At 36.4% G+C, this 27,907-nt stretch overlaps 1 protein-coding gene across 7 annotated transcripts; it reads right to left on the bottom strand.

The window, feature by feature from the left end:
* Positions 1 to 213: 213 nt before the first annotated feature.
* On the bottom strand, positions 214 to 27,907 carry MDM2 (MDM2 proto-oncogene). Of its 7 annotated transcripts, none has more exons than XM_027542495.1 (11): positions 27,545 to 27,907; positions 26,748 to 26,832; positions 23,980 to 24,054; positions 21,709 to 21,842; positions 19,694 to 19,743; positions 17,010 to 17,080; positions 16,775 to 16,871; positions 12,630 to 12,790; positions 6,811 to 6,966; positions 5,729 to 5,806; positions 214 to 3,865 (listed from the first exon to the last, which is right to left on the bottom strand). In XM_027542495.1, exons 2-11 carry the CDS (start codon positions 26,826 to 26,828, stop codon positions 3,290 to 3,292), a joined length of 1,479 nt encoding a protein of 492 aa, XP_027398296.1. In that variant the 5' UTR covers positions 26,829 to 26,832; positions 27,545 to 27,907; the 3' UTR covers positions 214 to 3,289. The 7 variants fall into 7 exon arrangements, with proteins under 7 accessions (XP_027398296.1, XP_027398297.1, XP_027398295.1 ...); XM_027542496.1 differs by having other exon boundaries at positions 17,010 to 17,077; positions 27,545 to 27,906; XM_027542494.1 differs by lacking the exon at positions 27,545 to 27,907 and adding an exon at positions 26,971 to 27,364.

Raw genomic sequence — 27,907 nt, 5'->3', positions numbered from 1 at the left:
AATAAAAATTTTGTCATTATAATTTATCTATTTAAGATAATGGCTATTCACTAAACTTACTGTAATAATCATTTAATGTTATTAATAAGTCAAATCATGCTGTAACATCTTACAGCAGAGTACTGTATGTCTATTATATCTCAATAAAACTGGAATAAAAACTCATTCTGGGAAAACTGCTTATAAGATCCAATAGCCACACTTTTTAAACAATTCTTAGGCACTCAGTACACCTTTTATTTGTAAATAAATAAATACATATGCTACATCAAAATATTGACAATCAAGACGGCATTAGTAACCCATGTGTATGTTGAATGAAATTATGCACAGCAGTTTGATCAGATCAGATCAGTCGCTCAGTCGTGTCCTACTCTTTTCGACCCCATGAATCGAAGCACGCCAGGCCTCCCTGTCCATCACCAACTCCCGGAGTTCACTCAGACTCACGTCCATCGAGTCAGTGATGCCATCCAGCCATCTCATCCTGTGTCGTCCCCTTCTCCTCCTGCCCCCAATCCCTCCCAGCATCAGAGTCTTTTCCAATGAGTCAACTCTTCGCATGAGGTGGCCAAAGTACTGGAGTTTCAGCTTTAGCATCAGTCCTTCCAAAGAACACCCAGGACTGGTTGGATGTCCTTGCAGTCCAAGGGACTCTCAAGAGTCCTCTCCAACACCACAGTTCAAAAGCATCAATTCTTCAGCGTTCAGCCTTCTTCACAGTCCAACTCTCACATCCATACATGACCATGCAGCAGTTTGAATGTTTTGTAAATAGCAATAATTATTGAGTTACATTCTAAATGTACAGCTGTCCTTCAGTATCCATAAGGGATTGGTTCTAAGATGCCCCCTGATCCCTGGGATACCAAAATCTGAAGATGCTCAAGTCCCTTATATAAAATTCTATGGTTTTGCACATAAACTATGCAAAGGTTCTCCTTCTCCCATATACTTTTAAATCTCTAGATTACTTATAACACTAACTATATCACAAATGCTATGTAGTTGAGAGTGTACAACAAATTCAAGTTTTCTTTTTGAAACTTTCTGGTATCTTTTTCCTATTTCCAAACCAAGTTAAAATACATGGAAGTGGAACTCACAGCTACGGAGACTATAGTCCTAGCTTAAGAATTATAAACCCCAAATTAAGCTTTACTCTATCTGAGGAACACTCTTTGGCTAAAGTACTGATCCATTCAGCCATTACCTACCTATCTATATACATGGGTAAGTTGTCTATGTGTGTTGGGCGGTGCGGAGGGGGAGGGTATTTTTAAAGTTTAATACCATGTTCTGTAACTGGCACACAAACTTGCTGTACAAAATTACCCCAGTTCTATCCTAAATTCACAGTTCAGTTGGTTTTATTATCCTCACTTGAGTATGTACAACTGTCATATATAGGAGAAAAATACTGGGACCTTGTAAATCAAAGTTACTTTCACTATTCTGTTGAAGATTTAATATAAATCAAGATGTTAATCTACACAGTTTGAGAGTTATTTTAGAATTTTATGTTCTGATTCTGTTATTCTTAATGTATAATTTTTGGAATATTTAGAGGTTATAACATTTTTGGCTAGTATAAAAACAAACAAGTCTTCTGTTTAGTCTATCCCTGACAATATCGAAGAGACTGGAGAATGAGAAATGGGTAAGTGCTACTCATGTAGCACCAATATTTCTTTTATCTAGAAAGAGCACAGTAAGCCCCCTACATACACATAAGTTCTAAGAGCACATTTGTTAAGTCCAATATGTTCCTTAGTTCAACTGAGTCAGCCTAGGTACCCAACTAACACAACTGGATACACAGTGCTATACTCTAATAGGTTTATAACTTTTCACACAAATACATGAAAAACACAAAAAAATAAAATATTTTTTATCTTACACAGCAGTACCTTAAAAAAATACAGCAATCCACTATACTGGTACAATTCAGCTGGTACACAGGGATTGGCACCAAGTGAATAGGCAAGAAGAGTTACTGACTGGAGGGAGAAGGGGTGGGAGACGTTGGGGCTGAAGGACGGTCAGCTACAGGAGACAGAGGAAGCTGCGATTGCATTCATGCCTCACGCTGACGGCACAGGTTCTGGTTCCTTACTAGATTCAATTCTGTCTACCCTCTTGGAAAAACGATCCAGGGATGTCTGGGTGGTAGCTGTTTTTTCTCATCACAAAATAACATGGTAACACTGGACTGCATTCTGAATGGCTGCTGCGACCTTGTTTCGTGTACTGTTCTACATTTAGCTCCTGTGTCTCAAAAACGAAGGGCACCTCCTCAAAGAAAAGCCCCATGCCATTTCCTGTGTTGGGAACCATTGTGGTCCGTCAGCTACTTTTTTCCTCTCGTCAGTCCACTCTCTCAACTGTTTTCACTTTCATGTCCACTGTTACCACTTGGTGCTTTTTTTTTTCTTGGCTATATGAAACTTTTAGTATTTTATTTTTATAGTTTTACAGTATTGGCAAAAAATAATGACCATTATAAATAAGTATAAAATGGAAGCTGATGAAAAAATAACCCCAAGTCTTCCTTGACTCCCACCCTCCCACCAAAAAATTAGGTAATATATAGCAAATACCCTTTTCAGACATTATCTTGAAGCATATATTCACCTTGTAGTGGTGGATGGTTTAGTTGCTAAGTCGTGTCTGACTCTTGCAACCCCACAGACTATAGCCTGCCAGGCTCTTCTGTCCATGGGGTTTTCCCTTCAACAACCGTATGACCCCTGCTTTTACACTTGCTTCTGGACATCCTGAGCTTGAAATAAAAAATACTGTACTACTGTACTCTGCACAGTAGTGTACAGTATACAAAAGCACCGGCTGCAGAGGATGCATGCATGTGACAATGTATAAAAGACACGAGAACTTTAGTGGCTGAGCATGGAAATGCTTGTTTCACTCTTTCAAAGTTCGCAACTTAAAGGTTGCAACTCTTCACAGCTAGGCGGCTTACTGTATTTTAAGCATCTCCAAAAGACTATAGAAACGAAGGATTGGAAGGTTTAAGAGTATCTAAAATTTAAATATTACATCTTTCACAGGAACTTTTTTTTTTACATGAAAGGTACTAAATCCAATCTAAATTACACTGAAAGCCAAATATAAAATAGCAACAGAATAGGCATTTTCCTAAAAGGAATAATCACTATTGGGAGAAATCTACATGTAAGGTATTATCTTGCTTTGATACACCTAAAAAAATAAAAATAAATTTCATGTCTAAATTTTTAGGCTTATAATTCTGTTTTTACAGGTAGTTCAACTAGGGGAAATAAGTTAGTACAATCATTTGAATTGGTTGCCTACATACTGGACAGGGCTTATTCCTTTTTTTTAACTTCTTTGCACATGTGAAGCATGCCATAAGATGTCCTGTTTTGCCATGGACGATGCAACCATTTTTAGGTCGACCCTGGCAAATCACACAAGGTTCAATGGCATTAAGAGGAAAACTAGACTCCATACTTTCTTCTTTGTCTTGTGTTTCTTCTCTCTCAAACTCTTTGACATCTTCTTGGCTACTATAAATGATGCTATTAGAAGTCGATGGCTGAGAATAGTCCTCACTTTCTTGAGACAGAGAGGCTTGTGTGATTTTATCATCATTTTCTTCAACACATGATTCTCTGGAATCACTGACCGTAGATTTCTTACAGTCAGGGACATCAAAGCCCTCGTCTTCTTGCATCGAGTCTCCTAGTTTGGCTTTCTCAGACATATTCCCTTTATCTTTTCCTTTATCTTCAGGAAGCCAATTTTCACGAAGGGCCCAACATCTGTTGCAGTGAGGTGGAAGGGGAGGATTCATTTCATTGCATGAAGTACACTTCCAATAGTCCTTCAAGTAAACAAGAGAGTTAGCTTCTATAACCCTTCAATAACCAATCCAGCAATGCTAGCAACTTGTTCACTATGTCTAAGGCAAAATGTTTTATCATACAACTCAAATTTCAGCATTTCATGTTTTATATAAAACAATGTATTTTCTCAAACATGATCTGGTAAATACCTATTTTTTCCAGCCAAACTACACTGAAAAATTCTAAAATGAAAAATGTATTCACCATGACCTTAACATGTACCTATAAAGTTACAGATACGGTTGGTTCGTTCAGTGTGTGTGTGCTCAGTCGTGTCCGACTCTGCAACCCCATGGACTATTGCCCATCAGGCTCCTCTGTCCATGGGATTTTCAAGGCAAGAATACTGGAGTGGGTTGCCATTTCCTCTTCCAGGGGATATTCCTGACCCAGGGATCAATCTCACATCTCTTGCACTGGCAGGAGCCACCTGGGAAGCCCTAAGAAATGGATATACAGTTTGTGTGTGCTCAGTCGTGTCCAACTCACTGTGACACCATGGACTGTATGTAGCCCACCAGACTCCTCTGGCCATGGAGTTTTCCAGGCAAGAATACTGGAGCAAGCTGCCATTTCCTACTCCAGGGGATCTTACCAATCCAGGGATTGAACCCACATCTCTTGCGTCTCCTGCACTGGCAGGCAGATTCTTTACCACTGCACCACCTCCTTTGGTTTAATCCAAGTGCTATGCTATGGGATCTTCTCTGTAGAGGCCTGTACCCACTCTACTCCTTAAAAGCTCAGATCTGATACCTTGCCCAGAGTTCACCAAATCAATCTAGACAAAACTATTATCCAGTTTGCCATTGACTAAATCTCTTTTAGAAGTTCTATAAAACCAGGGTTCAAATGGGTATTCCCTAATTTCACCCACAAAGGAAATGCTAAACGTTCTCGGCAATCACCACCAGCTAAACTCTGCCATCCTTGTCACTAGCCAAAATGCAACCTCCCACACTGGTTCTTTCAGGTTGTAAAAGCAGGGCTCTACTAAATGATAAAACCAAAGACAGAAGTCTTGTAATGTGGGAGGAAGGAAACGGCAACCCACTCCAGTATTCTTGCCTAGGAAATCCCATGGACAGAGGAGCCTGGCAGGTGTGGTCGCAAAGAGTCAGACATGACTGAGCACACACACTCAGTGGAGGAAAGTGCTTCAAGAGTTCAAATAAATTGTAAGACCTATGTCTAAAATATTTAATTCAACGTCAATTAGTTATTTGAATTATTTTCTAATGTAGTATAGTATTTTCCTATACTATAGTTTTACAATTTCTCTTTTGCTTTAACTGGATAATAATTGTTTCTATCTCAGAAAAGAGAAAAATGTGATTTCCTACCTAAATAAAAGGCAATATTAAAAACAAAAATTAAACAATATTTAATTTAAAAAATACACATTCAATACCTCAAGAACTCTGAGGCATAATGTAAATGTTTAAGTCCAAATTTAATAGAAAATCCTATATTTTCTAATACAAATTAATATGAAAATATTTATATTTGGTAAGACTGGCAAAATGTTGGTAAATATTAGAACTGAATGATAAGTACAAAGGAGATACACTGTACTATTCTCTATGCTATATATACTCAAAATCTTCCATAATAGAGTTCTTTAAAAGTTCAAATTCCAGCACAAAAAAAACCTAAAAAGAGTAGCCGCAGATTCCAACCCAATAAAAGAACAAAAATACTTATTAAAGTCATTAAAACTTCACAATTTTAACTTTATAAAAATTATCTCATGTCAAGAAGTAGGAGACTAGATATATTTTTTTAATCTTGATCTCAATGCTATTTTTTTGATTCCTTGAAAAAAATAAATGTATACTTACAGCTAAGGAAATTTCAGGATCTTCTTCAAATGAATCTGTATCACTCTCGCCTGCCTGATACACAGTAACTCGATACACCTAAAACAAACAAAACATTAGCATCCATTCATCACCTTTCTTCTTCAAACAGTAAGACCTGTCAGTGTTAAGTCCTAAACAAACAATATGTACTACAGTCGTCCCTATGTATCTGTGGGGAGACTGGTTCCAGGACCCCCTGAGGATACCTAAATCTGCAGATACCTAAGTCCCTTGTGTTAAGACTGCACAGTATTTGCATACAACCTATGTACATACTTCTCTATATTTCAATCATTTCTAGATTGTTTATAATACTTAATACAATGTAAATATTATGTAATAAGTTGTAAATGCAACACGAATGCTATGTAAACAGCTGATGGCTCACAGCAAATTCAAGTTTGGCATTTTGAAACTTTCTGGACATCTTTTTTTTAACTTGAGTATTTCCAAGCTGCACTGAGTTGCATCTGCAGATGTGGAGCCCGTGGTCCACTGTGCTATATGTGAGGGATCTGAGGCCAAGGTCACGGAATGAGTGACTAAAAGGGAGAGAAATAGAGGACAATAAAATCCTCACCCACGACCGCAGAAAGTCAACACAGAGGATGTTTAAAACGAATCAAGTAAAAGGTTCAATACGAGCAGTTTTGTTTTATAAATATGCAGGTATTAAATAATAGTGAGATAGCTAGAAATGTCCAAGCTGGTCACTTCTAGGAAACAGATCTGGTGGTACTATGTGACTTTAATTGCATGCTTTATTTTTATAAAAAGTAAATTAACAGTGAAAAGAGGAGAACTGGATTAATTTTAAAATGAGCAGACTATTATAATACTCATTAAGGCCTACTGACTTCTTGCCACTGTGTTTTTAAAAATATAAATAAGACAACAAGGAATTACAAAGCCTCAAGTCCACAAACCAATATTCTAGTTTGAATAAATTAAGAGCCAAAAATTGTGATATGAAATCTGATAACATTATTTCAACCTCAGTTAATGAATATGGAATGTATATAAGAATTTTAGAATATAATCAGAGAAAAGAAAAAAACTACCTCATCATCTTCATCCGAGAGTTCTTGTCCTTCTTCGCTGAGGCTATAATCTTCTGAATCAAGAGACTCAACTTCAAATTCTACACTGAATTGATCTGAAACTGAATCCTGATCCAACCAATCACCTGAATGTTCACTTACACCAGCATCCAGATCCTAAAATCAGGGGCAAAAAAAGATGACTTAATGGACATTACTTGTAACAGCTTCTTAACTCACCCTGTGCACCTAATTTCCCCTCAGTCCCATTCTACACATGGACACTAGGTTAAGCTTCTGAGTTATGACTATATAAATATTTTCTCTGTTCAAAACTCCATTTAAGAAAAAGGCCAAATTCCCTTGGCATTCAAGGTACATACAGTAACATCCATATTAACATTTTCATATTTTCTCCAACTAAACACCCTGCTTCCCCTTCACTAAATATGAAAAATTAGCCAGATCCAGATTGTTTTCTAAACCAAACTTCAACTTCCACACACACAATTCCTCCCTAACTGGAGTAACTTGAGTTTTCAAATCCTGCTCATTCTTTTTTGCCAAAGGCTTTGTCAATGCCATAACTAAAAAAACACTCCCACCTTTAATATCTGTCTACTCATACTATTTTCACACACAATATACAAAACATAATTTTGCATGCATATTTATCTGAATTACACATACTTTAAGAGTTAAGACAATATCTAATCATCTTTATATCTTGATGCTAGTAGTTATAACACATACAATTATGATTTATACTTAATGAACTTTGAGAATTTCTTTGGAAGAGCTTTCATATATAATTTTTTAAATTTATTTTAAAAATTTTGTATCTGCTCATGTGATTCCTATTTTAAAACTCTGATTAACAGTATAAGAAACTAAGACCTTCAGTCCTGTAATATTTGCCATCAGTGGCTAAGGGTAAGAACATACATAAAGCAGAAGGCTAAAAACAGAAAAAGTACTTTGGTCTAGTAGTCAGGATACATACAATCTTATTTTAGACTTGCCACTAAGTGCCTTTAAGCTTAGACAAATTCAGTTTGTAAAGGCCACAATGATTTCATCCATGAACCATGAGTTTGGATTAAATGATCACTAATATTTAATCATTTATAAAAACAAGGTATATTATTTTATAACCACTAAGGTCAAAAGACTACAATATTTTTAAATCATGATGTTAGGAAAATAGTAGAAATAACATTCAAATCGCAGTTCTAATTCCTAAAAAAAAGGGGGGGGGGCTCTATTAACAATCACACTAAAATCATAAGTCAAATCAGAATACAGTAACTATCCATCCTTTCACAGAAAAAGTTGGCCCATGCTGACCTAGGGGTTCTCTGAAGAGAGCAAAATTTAAAGTAGTTTTCAAAAGTTTCACCTGATGTTCAAAAAAGAAAAACCTAGAAAATTTTAAACACTGTGTATTTAGAAAGCATCAGACAGCCTTGATCTGAAAAAATATTAAAATCTGTTTTTCTGAATTTCGATTATGACAATTATTAGTTATGTGATCTAAAGTTATTTGAAGCCCCCAAATCTTAGTTTCCCATCTATAAATGGAGTTTGAGGCTACTGAGGTGACAAAATGTGGTAATTGCCTAGTATAGAGCCTAGAATGAGATGAGCTAAAATGAAGAAGGAAAGAAAAAAAAAAAATCAACCCAACCAAAAGCTTTCACAACTCGGGACTTCACCTGAAAAACAAAAGAATTTTATTTTAATAAAGAGGATTTTTAGAAAAGAACATAGAATAGGACTAAAAACAACAAAAAAAATACCCTCTACACTGCTTTGGTTACAAGGCAGTATTTCAGGTAGAATGAACAAAAACTTTTAAAATCACTTAGCTAGAATTCTGAAACAACTTTAACAAAGACTGTAAGTTTAAATGGGGCATAGTTATTGTATTAAAACCATCTGTAAGGAATCAGATCAGATCAGTTGCTCCATTGTGTCTGACTCTTTGCGACCCCATGAATCGCAGCATGCCAGGCCTCCCTGTCCATCACCAACTCCCGGAGTTCACTCAGACTCACATCCATCAAGTCAGTGATGCCATCCAGCCATCTCATCCTCTGTCGTCCCCTTCTCCTCTTGCCCCCAATCCCTCCCAGCATCAGAGTCTTTTCCAATGAGTCAACTCTTTGCATGAGGTGGCCAAAGTACTGGAGATTCAGCTTTAGCATCAGTCCTTCCAAAGAAATTCCAGGGCTGATCTCCTTCAGAATGGACTGGTTGGATCTCCTTGCAGTCCAAGGGACTCTCAAGAGTCTTCTCCAACACCACACTTCAAAAGCATCAATTCTTCAGTGCTCAGCCATCTTCACAGTCCAACTCTCACATCCATACATGACCACTGGAAAAACCATAGCCTTGACTAGACGAACCTTTGTTGGCAAAGTAATGTCTCTGCTTTTGAATATGCTATCTAGGTTGGTCATAACTTTCCTTCCAAGGAGTAAGCAGCTTTTAATTTCATTGCTGCAGTCACCATCTGCAGTGATTTTGGAGCCCAGAAAAATAAAGTCTGACACTGTTTCCACTGTTTCTCCATCTATTTCCCATGAAGTGACAGGACCGGATGCCATGATCTTCGTGTTCTGAATGTTGAGCTTTAAGCCAACTTTTTCACTCTCCACTTTCACTTTCATCAAGAGGCTTTTTAGTTCCTCTTCACTTTCTGCCATAAGGGTGGTATCATCTGCATATCTGAGGTTATTGATATTTCTCCCGGCAATCTTGATTCCAGCTTGTGTTTCTTCCAGTCCAGCGTTTCTCATGATGTACTCTGCATATAAGTTAAATAAACAGGGTGACAATATACAGCCTTGACGTACTCCTTTTCCCATTTGGAACCAGTCTGTTGTTCCATGTCCAGTTCTAACTGTTGCTTCCTGACCTGCATATAGGTTTCTCAAGAGGCAGGTCAGGTAGGTGGTCTGGTATTCCCATCTCTTTCAGAATTTTCCACAGTTTATTGTGATCCACACAGTCAAAGGCTTTGGCATAGTCAATAAAGCAGAAATAGATGTTTTTCTGGAACTCTCTTGCTTTTTCCATGATCCAGCGGATGTTGGCAATTTGGTCTCTGGTTCCTCTGCCTTTTCTAAAACCAGCTTGAACATCAGGAAGTTCACAGTGCACATATTGCTGAAGCCTGGCTTGGAGAATTTTGAGCATTACTTTACTAGCCTGTGAGATGAGTGCAATTGTGGGGTAGTTTGCGCATTCTTTGGCATTGCCTTTTAAAACTATCCAAACATGAAGTTTGTGACACATCAGTTTAATTTAAGTGAGTAAAGTCGCTCAGTCGTGTCAGACTTTGCGACCCCATGGACTGTAGCCTACCAGGTTCCTCGGTCCATGGGTTTTTCCAGGCATGAATACTGGAGTGGGCTGCCATTTCCTTCTCCAGGGAATCTTCCCGACCCAGGGATTGAACCCGGTCTTCTGCGTTGTAGGCAGACGCTTTATCATCTGAGCTACCAGGGTGGATTCAATTTTTAAATCACACATATTTGTTCTTGAGAGCAAATATTTTTCCCCTCACAGCATTTATTGACTATTTAAATTATTTGTTTGATTGCTGATGATCTATCTCCCAATGAGGCTAAGGATCATATCTACCTTGACTACTACTGTATCATTACTGCCAAAAGGAACCTGGCACAGAAAAGGCACAAATATCTACTGAATGAAGAACTTGCTCTTGGAGGAGAGCTCAACATGCCATCTAGTGGCCTACACAAGTAACAGCTCTATTAAATGTTACATCTAGAGGGTGCATCTCTATCAATAAAATCCCTGCTTTAGAAGAAAAAAATGCAAAGACAATAAAGTAACAAGAATACATAAAAAGAACATAGTTACTATCATAATTGGTTCATTCCTTTACATATTCTAGAAAACTATAAAACAATCACTAATATACAGAATGGCCATGAGACATTGCCATATCACAAATAAAGATTCCAATTTTAAAGACAAATGTTTAATGATAAGAAAATATTCCATTTGCTAAGTGTTCTTGTTGGCAAAAACTTCTTTACAAACCTCCCTTCAGTGGTATCTTAAAAACATTAATGCTGGCTAATACTTTGGAATTATTCTATCAGTAATCAAAAAGCACTGATATTTTCCCATCATCCATGCAATAATATACAAATATTTCATGGCCTTAGTAAATACTTTCCCTGATGTCTAGACCTATATATGGAAAATGTGAAGATCAGATTACAGCTGAGAGCTGTAATAAGGTATTTTTACTATAAATATTCAAGACAAAATTGTTTAGAATTCTAAGATTATCTTTGGTGCAGTGGCTCACAAAGATTCTCCAATATGTAGGGTGACATTAGTAACTAAACACTGGTACGAATTTTACCAATACACTCCAGTGCGACTCCATTATCTTCCACCCTTTTCGCCAAACCTGGGTTAGGAGTAGGGAAGATCTATCAGTTCAGTTCAGTCACTCAGTCGTGTCCAACTCTTTGCAACCCCATGAACCGCAGCACGCTAGGCCTCCCTGTCCATCACCAACTCCCGGAGTCCACCCAAACCCATGTCCATCATGCCATCCAACCATCTCATCCTCTGTCGTCCCCTTCTCCTCCTGCCCTCAATCTTTCCCAGCATCAGGGTCTTTTCTAATGAGTCAGCTCTTCACATCAGGTGGCCAAAGTATTGGAGTTTCAGCCTTAACACCAGTCCTTCCAATGAACACCCAGGACTGATCTTTAGGATGGACTGGTTGGATCTCCTTGCAGTCCAAGGGACTCTGGAGAGTCTTCTCCAACACCACACTTCAAAAGCATCAATTCTTCAGCACTCAGCTTTCTTTATAGTCCAACTCTCACATCTATACATGACCACAGGAAAAACCATAACCTTGACTAGACAGACCTTTGTTGGCAAAGTAATGTCTCTGCTTTTTAATATGCTGTCTAGGTTGGTCATAGCTTTCCTTCCAAGGAGTAAGCATCTTTTAATTTCATGGCTGCAATCACCATCTGCAGTGATTTTGGAGCCCCAAAAAATGAAGTCTGACACTGTTTCCATTGTTTCCCCATCTATCTGCCATGAAGTGATGGGACTGGATGCCATGATATTAGTTTTCTGAATGTTGAGCTTTAAGCCAACTTTTTCACTCTCTTTCACTTTCATCAAGAGGCTCTTTAGTTCTTCTTCACTTTCTGCCATAAGGGTGGTGTCATCTGCATATCTGAGGTTACTGATATTTCTCCCAGCAATCTTGATTCCAGCTTGTACTTCCTCCAGCCCAGCGTTTCTCATGATGTACTCTACATATAAGTTACATAAGCAGGGTGACAATACACAGTCTTGACGTACTTCTTTTCCTATTTGGAACCAGTCTGTTGTTCCATGTCCAGTTCTAACTGTTGCTTCCTGACCTGCATATAGGTTTCTCAAGAGGCAGGTCAGGTGGGTGGTCTGGTATTCCCATCTCTTTCAGAATTTTCCACAGTTTATTGTGATCCACACAGTCAAAGGTTTTGGCATAGTCATTAAAGCAGAAATAGATGAAGGTGCCCAATATGCTACTGGAGATTAGTGGAGAAATAACTCCAGAAGGAATGAAGGGATGGAGCCAAAGCAAAAACAACACCCAGTTGTGAATGGGACTGGTGATAGAAGCAAGACTCGACGCTGTAAAGAGCAATATTGCATAGGAAGATCCATAGTTTCATTTGAAAGAAAAAAAATTTACCAAGTGTATAGCAGCAATCATACATCATACACGTATATTCTGTCTGAATGCCTATTAGGAATGCCAGAACTAGACTTTAGAGGATTACCGGATTTGATGGAGTTCCTGTCGATTCACTGCTACTGCTTCTTTCACAACATATCTCCCTTATTACACACAGAGCAAGGCTTTCATCAAAGGAAAGGGAAATATTATCAGATTTGTGGCGCTTTCTCTGTCGTTCACCAGGTAATTCATCTGAATTTTCTTCTGAATATGTAAAGAAAAACAATTAAATTGCTATACTGTAATTTATTTAAAAATTGAGCTGTCTTAAGTTACATCTGTACTAAAACTGTTCCAATGAAATTAAACAGAAAAATAATGAATGCTTCAAAAGTCAACACTTTTACTGATCTGTCCAACTGATGGCAGAACATTACATTTTTAAAAAACTTTTAAAGCTTGTTTCAGGACTTCCCTGGTGGCTCAGACCGTTAAGTGTCTGTCTACAATGTGGGAGACCCGGGTTCGATCCCTGGGTTGGGAAGATCCCCTAGAGAAGGAAATGGCAATCCACTCCAGTACTATTGCCTGGAAAATCCCATGGACAGAGGAGCCTGGTAGGCTACAGTCCATGGGGTCGCAGAGTTCGACACGACTGAGAGACTTCACTTTCACTTCACTTCAGAACTTTATCCAGTCACAATTAATTTAATCCATCTAGAGTTTTTACTAACAAGTCAGGATTTTTCTGTCAAACTTTAAAAGATTTCAAAATTATTTAATTTACTTAGAAGGTATTCTTAATGTTCGGTTTCCTTAGTACTCAGTATTTTTAACAGGAATCATAATTAGCAAAATTGGTCCATTTATTATTTATTTGGCCATGTGGCTTATTTATTTATTGGGCCAGGTGGCACGCACAACCTTAGTTCCTTGACTAGGAATCAAACCTGTACTCCCCACAATGGAAGCTCATAGTTTTAATCATTGGACCACCAAGAAAGTTCCTGATCCATTTTATTTTAAATAAGAAATTATCTCTAACTTAAACTCAGAATGTTACCAAATCTGTCAGGAATATAAATGAGAGTCCTACCTCATATCAGACATAAAAATAAATTCCAAGTGGATTAAAAAACCAAACACAAAGAACAAAACCATCCAACTATTTTTATATAAGAATGGGAAGGGTGGGAAAGTATAATGTAACACTACAAAGCCCTGAAGAAAAAGATTATCAAGATTAGGTTATGTTAATTAAAACTTAATAACAATATAAAATACAATAAATAAAAGTGAAAAGGCATTGTCAAACTAAAAAAGAACTGCAATATATATTAGAAAATGGTTAATATCCATTTACACAAAGTCCTCCTGCCAATCAAGTAAAAGACAAGATTTTTAAAAAGTCAAAGGACAGTTCAATTCATAAAATACAAATGACTAATAAATATGAAAAAATGACTTATCTTCTAGTGATCAAAGAAATGCAAACAGAAATGAGATACCATTTTCCACCCATGAGAATGACAAAAACCAAAATGAGAAAGAGTGTCAAGAGACTTGGGAGAAAGGACTTTTTATACACTACAGGTAAAAATCCAAAACAATGTAACATTTTATAGGCAGTTTTTCGATCATAGATAAATACCTACACAATCATTTATAAACATATGTGCAAGGGTGCTCACTGCAGCCTTACATGTTAAGTACCCAAAAGGGTTATGAGATTTAATAAAACATAATCCTAATCTGTATGCCTGAAACAGGTACAACTCACACCTCTGCTCATTCCATTTCCCTCTCTTGACCTTCCTGGTCAGAAGTAATCTTTTCTTCCTCTGAATTCCCAAAACACATTTATATCCTCTAAGATCAAAGTTTCTGATATAAGTTCTTAATCATGTTTATACTATTAGAAAAGGTGACCTTGACTGAAAGATGTGGACTACAAGGGTAAAACCATGCTGTTGATGAATATTTTTTCAAAGTCCAGAATATTTTTTTAACTCTATTAAAAAATAACCTTTGGGGCTTTTTCTGATTATCAAAGTATTATATTACTTATTATAGAAGTCTCTTAAGAAATAGAAATTTAAAAGTAAATCATCTATAACTACTGAGATAACTACTATTAACACTTTAGTAATTTTCCAGCTGTCATTTAAAAAATTTATATCTTCTTAAACATACCTTTATCACACTGTACGTATAATTTGGGACTGTTTTCTAATTTTTTTTTGGCTGCACTGCATGGCTTGCAGAATCTCAGTTTCCCAACCAGTGATCCAACCCAGGCCCTAGCAATGAAAGCATCAACTCCTCACCACTAAAAAAAAACTGCAGAACCACTAAAAAATGACCGCCAGGAGCTGTTTTCTCTTAAATATTTTTTTACATTATTTTTAATGCCTCAGAATATGGTGTCCATAATGTATGTTCATCATAACTGAACTATTTAGTCCACAAATCTGAGCACTGGCTTCTGTCTGGCACAGTGCTAGGCAGTGGGTGTAAAAGTGAAGTCAGCCATCATCCTTACCACCAGAGGAGGTTTACATTCAAACATCAAGGCAACCAAAACAAGCTATAATGAGTGGTATGAAGGAAAAAAGCAGGGTACCAAGGAAAAGAGTAACAAAAAGGGATCTACTTTTCTGGGTGGTTAGAGGCAGCCTCTCTGAGAAAGTAATAATTAAGCAAAAATTGAAAAACGACGAGTTGGTCTTGCAAGGCTGAAACAGAAGAAAAAGAATTTTGACTTGTTTGAGAACCAAACAATCAATGTAGCTGAAACACACTGAAGGTGGGGAAAAAGGCCAAAAACCAAGATAAAAATAGATCAGGCCTTGCAAACCAATGTAAAAGTGTGGGTTTTATTTGAAGGTTAATAGCTTCAAAATAGCTAAAGGGGATCTGGCATACCACAATCCAGTTTACCTTTTATGATCCCTTTTGGTACTATGGTAAAGGACAGAAGCAGCAGTAACTAGAAACAGAAAATGAGAAGCTGCTGCAGTGGTCCAGGTAAGAGATGACAATGGCCTGGACTAGAGTGATGACATTCTCTGGCATTGTGTATGTTTTCAACTATGCATAATGCTTTAATTAACATCTTTATATATAATCTTTGAATTTCTGACTATATCCTTAGGAGAGATTCCTAGAAGTGGAGTCAACCATGATAATTTTAAGGACCCCAAGCCTTTTTATAATTCACAAAGGTCAACCAATTTATACTGACTGATGCACCACCAGTGTATTAGTGTCAACACGTACATTAGCAAGAATTTAAAAAAAATTATCTTTGCTAATTTGAAAGACCAGAAAAGACATCTTTTTTGCATTTTTTTGTTGTCTATAAAGCTAAATCACTAAAATCTACCCCTCCTCATATTTATTAGTCATTTGTATTTACTATGAAATTTGCAATTCGGATTTTTAATACTTTTCTTATTGATTTTTTGAAACTTTTAATACAGCAGAAATAGTAACAGTCGAATTTTAAAAGTAAATCAATTTCAGTATGTTGTAATTTTTAATTTATCTTTTAAACTCATTTAGTATTCATTTTGGCATAATGTACAGATGTAATTTGATTTTCACCCCACCCCACCCCCGGCCCCAAATAACTAACCATTTGTTCTAGTCCTATGTATTTAGTAAGACATCCTCTGCACTTTCTGCCCTTCGCCCTCATGTACAAAACTCTACCCTGAGTTTATCTATATTACTTCACTGATCTGCTAAATTCCTTTTTTTCACTTGAAATATACAGTTTTAGTTATTATGACTTTCACTGGGTAACAGCCTCCTCCCTCTACTCTTTTCTCTGTTAAAAATGCTCTTAGCTATTTTCTTTACCTCATCTTCATTTCTAAGATGTTATTTTCTGTTTTTAAACTCATTGCTATGTTTTATTTATTAGAAATAACAAATACTTTAACTGTAAAGGTGACTAAGAATGATGACTAAAACAGAGTTTAAATTCTTGTCCTCTATTATGTTGACTAGCAGAGAGCCAACTATAAAATATAGGACACAGGAAACTGTGCCTGCTGTAGTCAACCAGAAACATGTTGCTAAGAAAACAATTTTTAAGCCAACTAAATCATATAAAAATAAGAACCTCAGAAATTCATTCACATAAACCACAAAAAGCACAATTTAAGTCTAAACATACTAGTATCAGTAAAAAATGAAAAATGAAAAGCAGTTTGAAAGTGCCAATTAAATATTCATATATACCTGTCTCACTAACTGCTCTCCTTCTAGATGAGGTAGATGGTCTAGAAACCATATCTGAAGATGAAGGTTTCTCTTCCTGTAGCTCTTGCACAAGGTCCTAAGCATTCAAGGGAGAAACAAACAAAAAAAACCCACAAACTTATAACATCAGGAAGCTAAAAATACATTGTTTTAAACAACCTTCCCCAATTTTCAAAAAAAGTATCATAGTAGAATGAGTTCGTATCAATATTACCTTTTGATTACTCCCACCTTCAAGGTGACACCTGTTTTCACTCACAGATGTGCCTGAATCTGATGGTTCTGCTAGAAAATAAAAACAAAGAATCACAAACTAAGAAAGGAAGGGCTACTCAATAGATGCTATCTAGGACAAACTCCTTACACAGTTTAACTTTCAACCAACATTGAACCTGTAGTCTCCCAAGTGCCATGCTGTGCTGGATACTAGAGATGTAAATAGATAATTCATTTTAATATAGAAGATACATAAGAATCATCATAAAGTACAATAAACACACTAAAAGAAGTAAATTAATGGAGAAGATGGGAGTATGGAGTAATGATTATTTGGCAGAGTAAGGCAAGGTCTGAGTAACAAAGAATCAGGAAAGGTTTCATAGTTGAATATGTGGAAATACAACTGGGAAAGGCTATTTCAGACTGAGAGCCCTGTGTGAAAAAAGCATCCAGACGTGAACTACCTGTGTTTGCTGTAGAACTACAGGTAGTTCATTACTATGGGAATGTAAGCAGGATCATCAAGGATCCGGTATGTCTTGCTAAACAGCACAAAGATAAACAAGCAGTATGCATGCCACCAACTGCAAATCACTGCATCCTTCTCAGCTAATATTTCACATTCCTCCCTAAGGCACGGCTGCAGCCACTCACCATTAAAAAGGTTTAATCTAAGAAATAAAATTGATCTGCTAGTTCACACCAAGTACTTTGGCCAGCGAGTATTAAGGAATCCCTAAATGGTCACTTTAAGCAGGAGTGACAACTCACTCTGCCAAAAGAGAAGAGAACGGGGCAGTGAAACCAGTGTTAGCAACTGCAATTACACACATGAAAAGCATTAAAGCCTAAACTAAAACATGGAAAAAAGGCCAATTCCAGAGAAATTAAAAAAGGTAAAAACCAACAGATACCTGGTGTCTAATACATAAGACAAGGGAGAAAGGAGTCAAGAAGGATTCCAAGATTCTATCTTGGGTAGATAAATGGGTGGCGTATCATTCACCAAGAAAGAAACTTCAGATGAAAAACAGATTTGAATGGGAAAATAATGAACTGAAGTGGGTAACTTTCAGGTAGGCAGGTTTAGTTTGTATGTTGATGTATAGACCTGTCACAGCGCAAGTCAAAATTTCAGATATGGAAATATATACAATCACCAAAGATCATAATCAAATACCCTTTATTACTCCCTTGGAAACATTTCACCTTAACAATGAAGCCAGGTCTGAGTATTAACATTTTAAAATGATATGCATTATCATTAAAAAGTTTCTCTTTTGTATTATAGGTAAAGGTATTATATTGATTTTAAGTTGTCCATATGAATAGGTTATATTTTTAGTGTAAGAGATGTTATAAAACAGACATAATAAAAGGGAAGTGCCAAGTATAATAAGGTTGAGAACCATATTATAAAGGAGTTCTGAAGTTAATTAAGTAAACTAAAACCTGAAACAAAACTCAGAATCTAAATAACATAGGTAATCTACAGGTTACCACCTCATTAATACAATTTTCCTAGCAATCAACAAAGGTTTATTTAAATGAATTGAATACATCAGGGACAATAATTCAGAAAACTGAAAATACTACAACAGATACTATAGTTGTTTATTTGCCTTCATTTGATTTCAAAAAGTGCTCTGTAAAACAAAATCTCAAGTTACCAGCCTAATAATTACTTCTGTTCTAGGATAAGATGATGATGCCCTTTTCTGGGTCTTAAATCCTAACTCTGGAAGAATAGGTATTCAATTCAACACATTTACTAAAAGACCTTATTACCAAACACTGTTTTATGTGATGCAGATTGCAAACCTGAATAGGACATAAATGTATAAGCAAGTAAGGGTAACAAAGTAATATAACAATAAAATCTAATACGGAATAATAAGAGCTCAAAGGGGTGGTCAGTTCATTCTGGAAAGTAAACAAGCTTCTGAGAACAGTTCTTAATTACAGACCAAAAATAGACTTAGAAGTCTGTGGTATATTGGAGCCAGCTCCTACCAGCATTCCCAAGCCAAATGTACATTTCTTCCTAATCCCATGTTTGTAGTTGAAAATGGTCAAGGTCAGAGTATTTATATTATGAAAATCAGTAACCACACCTGTATATGTTTAGGTTTATCTTTATGGAATAAGAACCTAGCACTTTCATCAGATTATCAAAGGGTTATATAATCCAAAGACAACCAGTTAAGAACTACATCTAAAGGAAAGGAAGTAAAATGGCACTCACCTGGAAAAACTGGTAAACAAAGCTTTGTCTACTATAAAAAACACACAAGCAAAGGGCCCTTCCATTCAAATGGTCCTACCTAGGTAGCTGGATTACTTCCCAAAGTTTTTGAATACATGTTTCAAGGTTAGATCATGTCTACCATGCAGAATCTTTTGAAATTATCTACCTTTCAAACAAATTCTAACCTGACATCCCAAGGTTTAAATTTATGTAATAGGATATAGTGCAAATGTGCATAAGGAACTTAGCATTATGTTATTTGTGTTCATATGTATTTCTTCCTATTAAATTTATCATACCCTTACTATAATTAAATATACAATTAGAGCAACTTTTAAAGAGAATCACAATTATAACATGTCTGCACATCCATAAAATGTCTTTAAGGTATTTTTACAGTATACGGTTTATGGCATTCAAAATTAACTTACCTTGCTGACTGACTACTACCAAATTTCTGTAGATCATTGTATATATTTTCCTTGTAGAGAAAAAGAGAGATGTACATTTTAAAATAAAAATATATTAAACTGGGCTGAACAGGACTTTTAAATATATATTAGTATAAACTATCAATTACAACCCAAATTTTAAATTATTACATTCAAGTACTGATAAACTCCTAGACACTAAAAAGCACCAAAATAATTAGTTGCACAATGATTTACATACAGCCATTTTTAATAATCACTAAGGTCTCCCTAGCTCAAAGATTTCCCATCTCCATTTCCTAAAACATGCATGGTTTAGACTTTGGCAAAAGTCCACAAACACTGGTATGAACACATGAGGCACATTAACATTCTTATTTTCAAACAGAAATTATCTAGCTCTGGGCATAGAAGTAGACTTAAAAAGGTAGTAGGTTATGTAAAACCCAATACATAGGAACTTGATTTATAGTTTTGACTTTCATCAACCTTGGATCAATCATCTAATGGATTTTCTTTCTTGATCTGAAAATTGAAAGATGAAATAGTATGCAGTCATTTAATACAGACTGACTACTAGTCACTGTTCTAGAAATTGGGGAAAACAAAGAAGGAAATAAAAACAAATCTCTGCCCTCCTGGAACATAAGGAAACAATTCACTTATGCCAGTACTCAATGAAGTCATGGTATTCTTTTTTTAAATAAATTAAAAATTTTAGAGAACATTTATTGGTCACAAGACATTTCTAATTCTCAAGGTTAAGGGGAAAGTGCCAATCCCAGCTAATTGTTTTCATCCTTGAGACTAATAATATAGCTCCTTAAACTCACAAAAACCAATATTCGTATTCATATCTCATTCCCAAGTCAATAGTTTCGCCAGTGTTTAACCTTAACACATTAGACTTCAAGTCAAAAATAATTTTAAATCTGTACTTTCAGTATCAGAAATTACAGCTCCAAACATTATCAAAATTTAATACATAGTGCAAAATTATCAAGTTATTTATTTTATAAAATTAAAGCTTATATTCCAAGGCCAAGTATAAAATAAAGTAGTAAACATAAATGGTTTGTCAATGGAAAGATGCTTATGTTAGTTTAATAGCAAGATGAAATCAAATAAAGTATATTCACCAATAGTTAAAACACATCTGTGCATACTATCAAAATGATGAGTAAAAATACCTTTTGGTGACAAACCGTAGTCACTTCTTCCCTGTCCTTAGCTTTCGCTCTTAATGTACAATAATGAATATATATTTTTAAGTGAAATTGTTTTAAAGTTATAAATATCCCAATTCAATTATCTTTTTAGCTATAATATTATTGAGCCTTAAATACCAGAAGCTAGTTAAATGTTTCAGGTGAAAAGTATTCATCTCATTAATTAAGACACTGCGAAGAGACAAACTGTCCTAAACCAAATGAAAGGAATTCCAAATGTAAAGAAAGAATGACTGAAAAAAGGGTCTTCAATTCCCAGTAGAACAATTCTAGAAATGTTACCTGGGTTAAATGCAGCTGATTAAGTGTCACAATGGTATATGACAAAGAAAAAGATCTCCAAAGTAACTAGAGCTCAAATTTAAGCCTTTAACCACAAGATAATATAAAGATTGTCTTTGGAAATGATTACAATAATTTTTTTTAATATGCAGTACCTTGTAGCTAATAAATGCTTTCCATGTGCCAAACACTATTTTTTTTTTACACACTGCTTCCTTATAACCTCTAGGATATTTATATTATTCCTACTTCATATTCAGGGGAAACTTAAGGCTTAACCCAATTTACCTAGTTTCACTGCTAGTAAATGACTGAGCTAGGTCTTAAACCCAAGCCTATAAGATTCCAGAACTCAGGTTCTCAAACAATATGCTGTAATACTGAGAAATTAAACTTCAGTTATCTTTTATACATATTATAACAATTTTCTCTGACAAAATGGTGTGAAGATGGAGGTGAACTGAAATGTTTGCCCAGTTGGCATTCTACAGACTAAAGACTTACCTGTGTTCCTTCACAGAGAAGCTTGGGACTCCAAACAAATCCCCTAGAAGATCATTTGAACAATACACAATATGTTGTTGTTTTTCATCATATAATCGTTTAGTCATGATATACTGGCCAAGATAAAATATAACCTGAAATAGAAATATGATTTCTGAGCATTAAAGAAAATTAAATATTAGTTTCAAATATACTCAATAACATCTCATTTATCTGAAGAGGGTTAAACAACCAACAACCACATCTAAATAACAACCATCCTATATTCTTTAAAAAAAGAAAAGAGCTGATCTTTTATGTTCTCCTTTTAATTTGACAGAAGCAGAAACACTGCTTCTGATTTACTTAAACTTTAAAATGTGTCTTTGGCCAGGGGTGGGGGAGGGCAGACTTCACCTTTGCCCAGATATCTAGGTATTACTTATTAGGAAGAAAGTGAAAGGCAGCAAAATGCAAAACCAATGATAACAATAAAAAGCTGCAGAATCAAAAAAACATCAATTAAAATATAGCAGTGACCTGGAGTCATTTACTAAATAGTTCCGGATACCATATAACTCAATAACCTGAGGTCATCACAGATGAGGAAGACAAGATAATGATCAATTAATTACATCTATGTAACAGCTGGGGAGAACTCAATGCATGAAATAAGCCCTCAAAGATACCAACATAATGCATACAGTAAGTAACCAAAATAATGACCCTGAATCATACATATATGGTTAATATTTTACAGTTTACAATGTACTTTTACGAGTACTTTCTCTTTCTTCTGATATTTCATAAATCATATGAGAAGTAAAAAAACTGACCAGGTCTTCTGACTCTTAGTCCAGTGTTTCTTTCTTTCTACTACTCCAATACCAGCTTTCATTACTCTCCCACATACCACAAAACAAAGATTCTACAACTGGAAACTGTGTCAGACAACATATACATCACTCTACACGGTCTAACATAAGCATTTTAAGTCTTGATCAGTTTTCTCCTTATTTCTATCTGCTACAAGTCATATTTTTTTGTTTCCTTAACTGATTATATAATAAGGTCAGACCCAAGTTAACATTCCTAAAATCATCATTTACCTTGATACTTCCCTGCAAACACCATCTATAGACTTAACTGGCTAAGCAGGTTTCAAACTTAAAGGAATAGCTGAATGTGACTGTGGATCAGAAATGGTAGACAGTGAGAAAGGAAGAAGGAAGACAACCTAGACTCCTTCCACAAAACATCCTGTAAGAAAATTTCTGGTGTGGCTAAAAATGGAAAGGATCTGAAATTTCTTCTTGCCCACTATCCTGATGTAGATAAAGTACTTAAGTATTTTAAAGTAATCTGAGCCCCATAAACTGTGAGAGATGGGGAAGAGGCACATTTCATTCACACCAAATTTTGCCCAAGACAGCCCAATCTCTCAGTGAAAAGCATGCTTTTGTACACAAATTCAAAGCTAGAGAACAACACATTGAAATGTATCCATTAAATAGAATGTATGTTCACGAATCAGCTCACCTCTATCCCAGAAAGATCAGTATACTGTACTCATGTATCTCTAGTGCAGAAGTTCTTAACCTGGGATCCATGGATGCCCAAATCCTTGGATAGAATTCAGGGGGTCCATTAATTTGGGTGGAAAAAAAACTGTCTATCTTTATTCTCACTACCTTTTAACTGAAATTTAGCTTTTCCTTCAATTATGAATACAGGCAACAAATCACAAAGTATTAACAATAACTGTGATTTTGTCACCAATAAAAAAAAAATCACAAGCATTTCTCATATCATACTATGCTTGATGTAAACATCTCAAAATACCAATTATACTTACAACTTTCAAATTAATTTATTAGATCTGTTGCTGAATTAAAGTGGTCATAAAAAAGCATGTATCACAAACTTGTTTACCATTTTGTTAACTGTATTTTAATGTAATTTTTCCACTGTAATCCTATATATTTTATTTCATCCATTTAAAAACATGATTCTGAGACAGAATTACCAGTCTGAAAAGTCTTTACAACAGTGCATCAAGTGGGTTAACAGCACAAAAAGGCAATAAACTCCTATAGAGCTTCCCTTTGTCTGAGGTTCCCAGCTGAGAAATGAAATTCGAGTATAAACTGAATTTTCAACTTCAAATTATAGTCCAAATGAGCACAATACTTAATACCACTGCCTACTGAAAATCCCTCTATATGGCCAATTTCTCACCATGGCTATATGTAACTAGGAAGACTTTTTTTTTTTAAACTTAGTTCAACATACCTCTTTCATAGTAAAAGTGTCCTTCTGTGCACCAACAGACTTCAACAACTTCAAAAGCAATGGCTTTGGTCTAACCTATAAAGAACAAAGAGTTGCTATTATACTTTTAAACCATTCCAGAACCAAAAGCCCTGCAGGAAACTCATCCATAATGCATTTCAATAAGGGTAGCAAACACAATGTCTCGCAACCTCACAAGGTTAGACCCAAAAAAGTCAGTCATAATGTCTTCACTAAATATAACAGACTATGTAAACTGAATACCGCAGACTGTGTTTGGGGAAAAAATACTGAGACGGAATTATTATGCAAGTAATCAGAGGAACTGAAGTATTATCAGCTGTGATCAACATTCATGCCAAGGCAGTGAAACTTACTCTTTTTCCTCCAGCAATTTCTATCATCTGCTTACTACCTTACAAGCTCAACTGTAAACTGAATACCCAAATGAGCTTACTGTAAGCTAAATGACAAAATCTGAGAGAAAAAAATAAATGTAATTTACAATGAGTCCCTTTACCAATCTCTTCTTTCTGCAGATTAGGTTCGTGAAGGTTAAGGAACTTTAACCAAGCTGACAAGGATAATTAAGAGCAGATCTGAATACTGCAACTCACAACCCTCAATGGCAAGCCAGCATTTTCCTCCTACTATAGTATCACGCTGACTTTTAGCTGGCTACGTTCCACATATCTACTTGACAAGCATTTTTTGAGCTTCTGCCATGAACCAGACAGTGCTGGTTATTGCACAAACACAAAAATGACAAATACAAAGAACAACGTGTATTGAAAGAGCCAGCCAACTAGATCAAGGGGTCATTTTTTTTCTTTAAAGAGCCCAATAGTAAACATTCTAAAGCTTTTCTCACCAGACAGTATGACTCAGAAGCATAAATAATATGCAACCAATGCATGTGGATGCATTTCAATAATACTATTCACAAAATTAGGCAGCAGACCAAATTTGGCTCATAGCCTGTAGTTTACTGCCTCTGATCTAGAGGCTCTGCAAGTTGTATTGACAAAATAACTGGCAAGGGGGCAGGGATGTAACGTGTTTATGTTCTTTCTCCCTATCTGTTGCTATATTAAAATCTTCAAAATCTTTACAGCTACACAACCACCCCTACAGGCTGGTGCTTCTGCACCTCCCTTCAGTATACTCCAGTCCTATCTAACTTTGAAATCTGACAGCAACCCAGTTTGGGATCTAATTATCAAAACTAGTTTAAGAAAATTGCCTGTTTCCTGCTCATCAACAGAACATTATTTAATAACTGAAAAATTTTAAACACACAATAAATGTAGTATTGAATCATTTATTGTTCTCATCATGTGTTTTTCCCCCATGTGCTTACATTATGAGCTTTATTTTCAAGTTATTGAAAGAATCAATTCTCCCAGAGAACATATTTTTCTAAAATTTTGTTGTGTTAACTTCAAACTATATAAAACAATGCAAAAGGAAAAATCTGCAATGAAAAGCCATAAGCTTTTTATTAAGACTTAAAAGACACACATTAATAAGAAAATTATTATAAAAAATACCATTCTTTAATCTTACATAAATAAAATTCTAGGCGAGAAAAGAAAAGGCACTAGAAGAAAATACAGCAATGTATTTGCATCATCTTGGGAGGGGAGAGTTCCTCCAAGGCATGATATGAAATTCAAATGCCAGCAGAAATCAAATTTTACTTAAAGACCACATAAGCAAAGTTATTTGTAATATTTATAAATGATAAAAATCAAATACACTTAAAACAAAGAACAGCTACAAATTATTAAGAAAAACCAATAAGCCTAAAAGAAAAGTATACAGATTAAGACCAAGCAAACCCCAAGACACAGATTCAACAAATGACAAGATGCCCAACCTCACCAAAGATTAGGGAAATACAGATTTAAACAATACAATTTCTTTGTCAAAACAATGGCAAAATAATAAAGTGATAATACTCAGTTTTGGCAGAGAGAGGTAACACTTGTGTTAAGATATATAAACAAAGTGCTATTTGTAATACTCAAAAACTAAAAACAATGTAAAAAAGTCTATCACTGAAGGCATAAATTTTTAAAACGGTATACAAACACTGTGGGTTACCACGCAGCTGTTAAAGAAGAATTCTATGTATTTTATTTATTGACACAGATGTTATTTGCCCAATATATACACATAAAATCCTATTTTAGCAAAATAAACCAAACAACAGAACTAAAACTCACATGTACACATATATATGTGGATATGTACATACAAAAGATCTAAAAAGTAAGCGTGATCAAAAGACCGGAATTTTCAGTTTTTACTTTATACTCTTCTATAATGTCTAAAATCTTTACAACAATCATGAATGATTTTTGTGACTTTCAGAAACCATTTAAAAGTTAAATACTAACAGGTCAAAATCGAAAAATCAGTCACATAAACCATAACTTCACCGTCCATACTTATGATAATGAAACTGACTTTTAAATTCAGTTTGGTAAAAAGCTAAGAAAATATCACATAAACCATAACTTCACCATCCATACTTAAGATAATGAAACTGACTTTTAAATTCAGTTTGGTAAAAAGCTAAGAAAATAAATAATGATGCTTACAATTAACTTCTGCTCCACAGTTATAGCTGAGTGGCAGAATTTAAGCTATGGAGTACAATTTCAAGTAAAAGAGCCAGGCTATAATTAGGATCTATGGAATTTAGCAGATCGCCTCATAAAATAACTTATTGTTAAAGTTACGCTGGGGACAAAAATACCAACCAGGGTCTCTTGTTCCGAAGCTGGAATCTGTGAGGTGCTTACAGCACCATCAGTAGACACAGACATGTTGGTATTGCACATTTGCCTAAGAGTAGGAAAAAAAAACACACGATAAAAACTTGAAATAATGAAATACCTGTTTTTAAAAAAGACAAAAATCATATAGAAATGAGACAAATAATGCCTTTACTAAAAGTAAAGCCGTTAGCAAGTGGGTCCTTACCTGGATCAGCATAAAGTAAGTGCTATATACGTAGGTGACTACAGGTTCTCTCTCCCAAACAGCCAGCGAATACAGCTGGGAAAAGGCATGTTTAAATAGCCCCAGCTGGAGACAAGTCAGGGCTTAGCTCCTTCTACTGCAGACTCGGAACGTGTCCGAACTTGACCAGCCCATCAGGAAAAGCTGAGTCAACCTGCCCACAGAACCAGCCCAATCTTGTCCAGACTCAACGCCTGGGTAATAGAAGCTACCGAACAGGCACCTGTCATTACTACGACTCCGGGTCAAGAACCTGCCCGCAGCTCGGCAGCTGCCCCCGCGCACACGACCTTTACCCCGGACGCCCGCGGAGCCCCCTCCCAAACCCCCCGCCCGCTCGGAGCGCGGCCCTAAGACCCCGCCCTCCTCCCGGGCGGCGACAATCTCGCCTCCTACCAACAAAATCTCCACAAACCCACGTGCCCCGCGCCCCCCACCACGAAAACCTAAAGGCTGCGCGCGGGGCCGAGAGCGAGCCGGGAGACACAAGTCACAGAGCAAACCCCGAACTGCCCACGCGCTTCCACGCCGATACCTGATGCTCACTAACTGGGGTTTTCCGCGACTGGAGTCGGAGTTGGGGGGGGGTCCACCGAGGCTCCCCAGTTTCCGTCACCGGGCGCGCGGAAGCCCGACGCCCCAGGCCTCGGCGACCATTCCACTCGCAGGGCCCTGGCCGACGGGGCGCTCGAACGCAGTAGATCCGGAGAAAAAAAGAGGCTCCTGGCGGTGAAAACGGCAGGACCTCGGTCAGAGGGGTGAGGGCTACCCCTCAGACTAGGCTTCTTGCTCCATTTTCCTTTCAGTCACACCGGGCCGCATAGGCCCCTAAACCTGCCGAGCTGGCCGAGGTGCGCCGGATGCGCGCCCCCTGCCGTCCGAGGGCACCGCGCCGGAA

This window comes from Bos indicus x Bos taurus, chromosome 5 (genome assembly GCF_003369695.1).
Source record: "Bos indicus x Bos taurus breed Angus x Brahman F1 hybrid chromosome 5, Bos_hybrid_MaternalHap_v2.0, whole genome shotgun sequence".
Taxonomy (NCBI): domain Eukaryota; kingdom Metazoa; phylum Chordata; class Mammalia; order Artiodactyla; family Bovidae; genus Bos; species Bos indicus x Bos taurus.
Note: the sequence above shows the minus strand (reverse complement) of the source record. Positions and strands in the feature narration are given on the sequence as shown.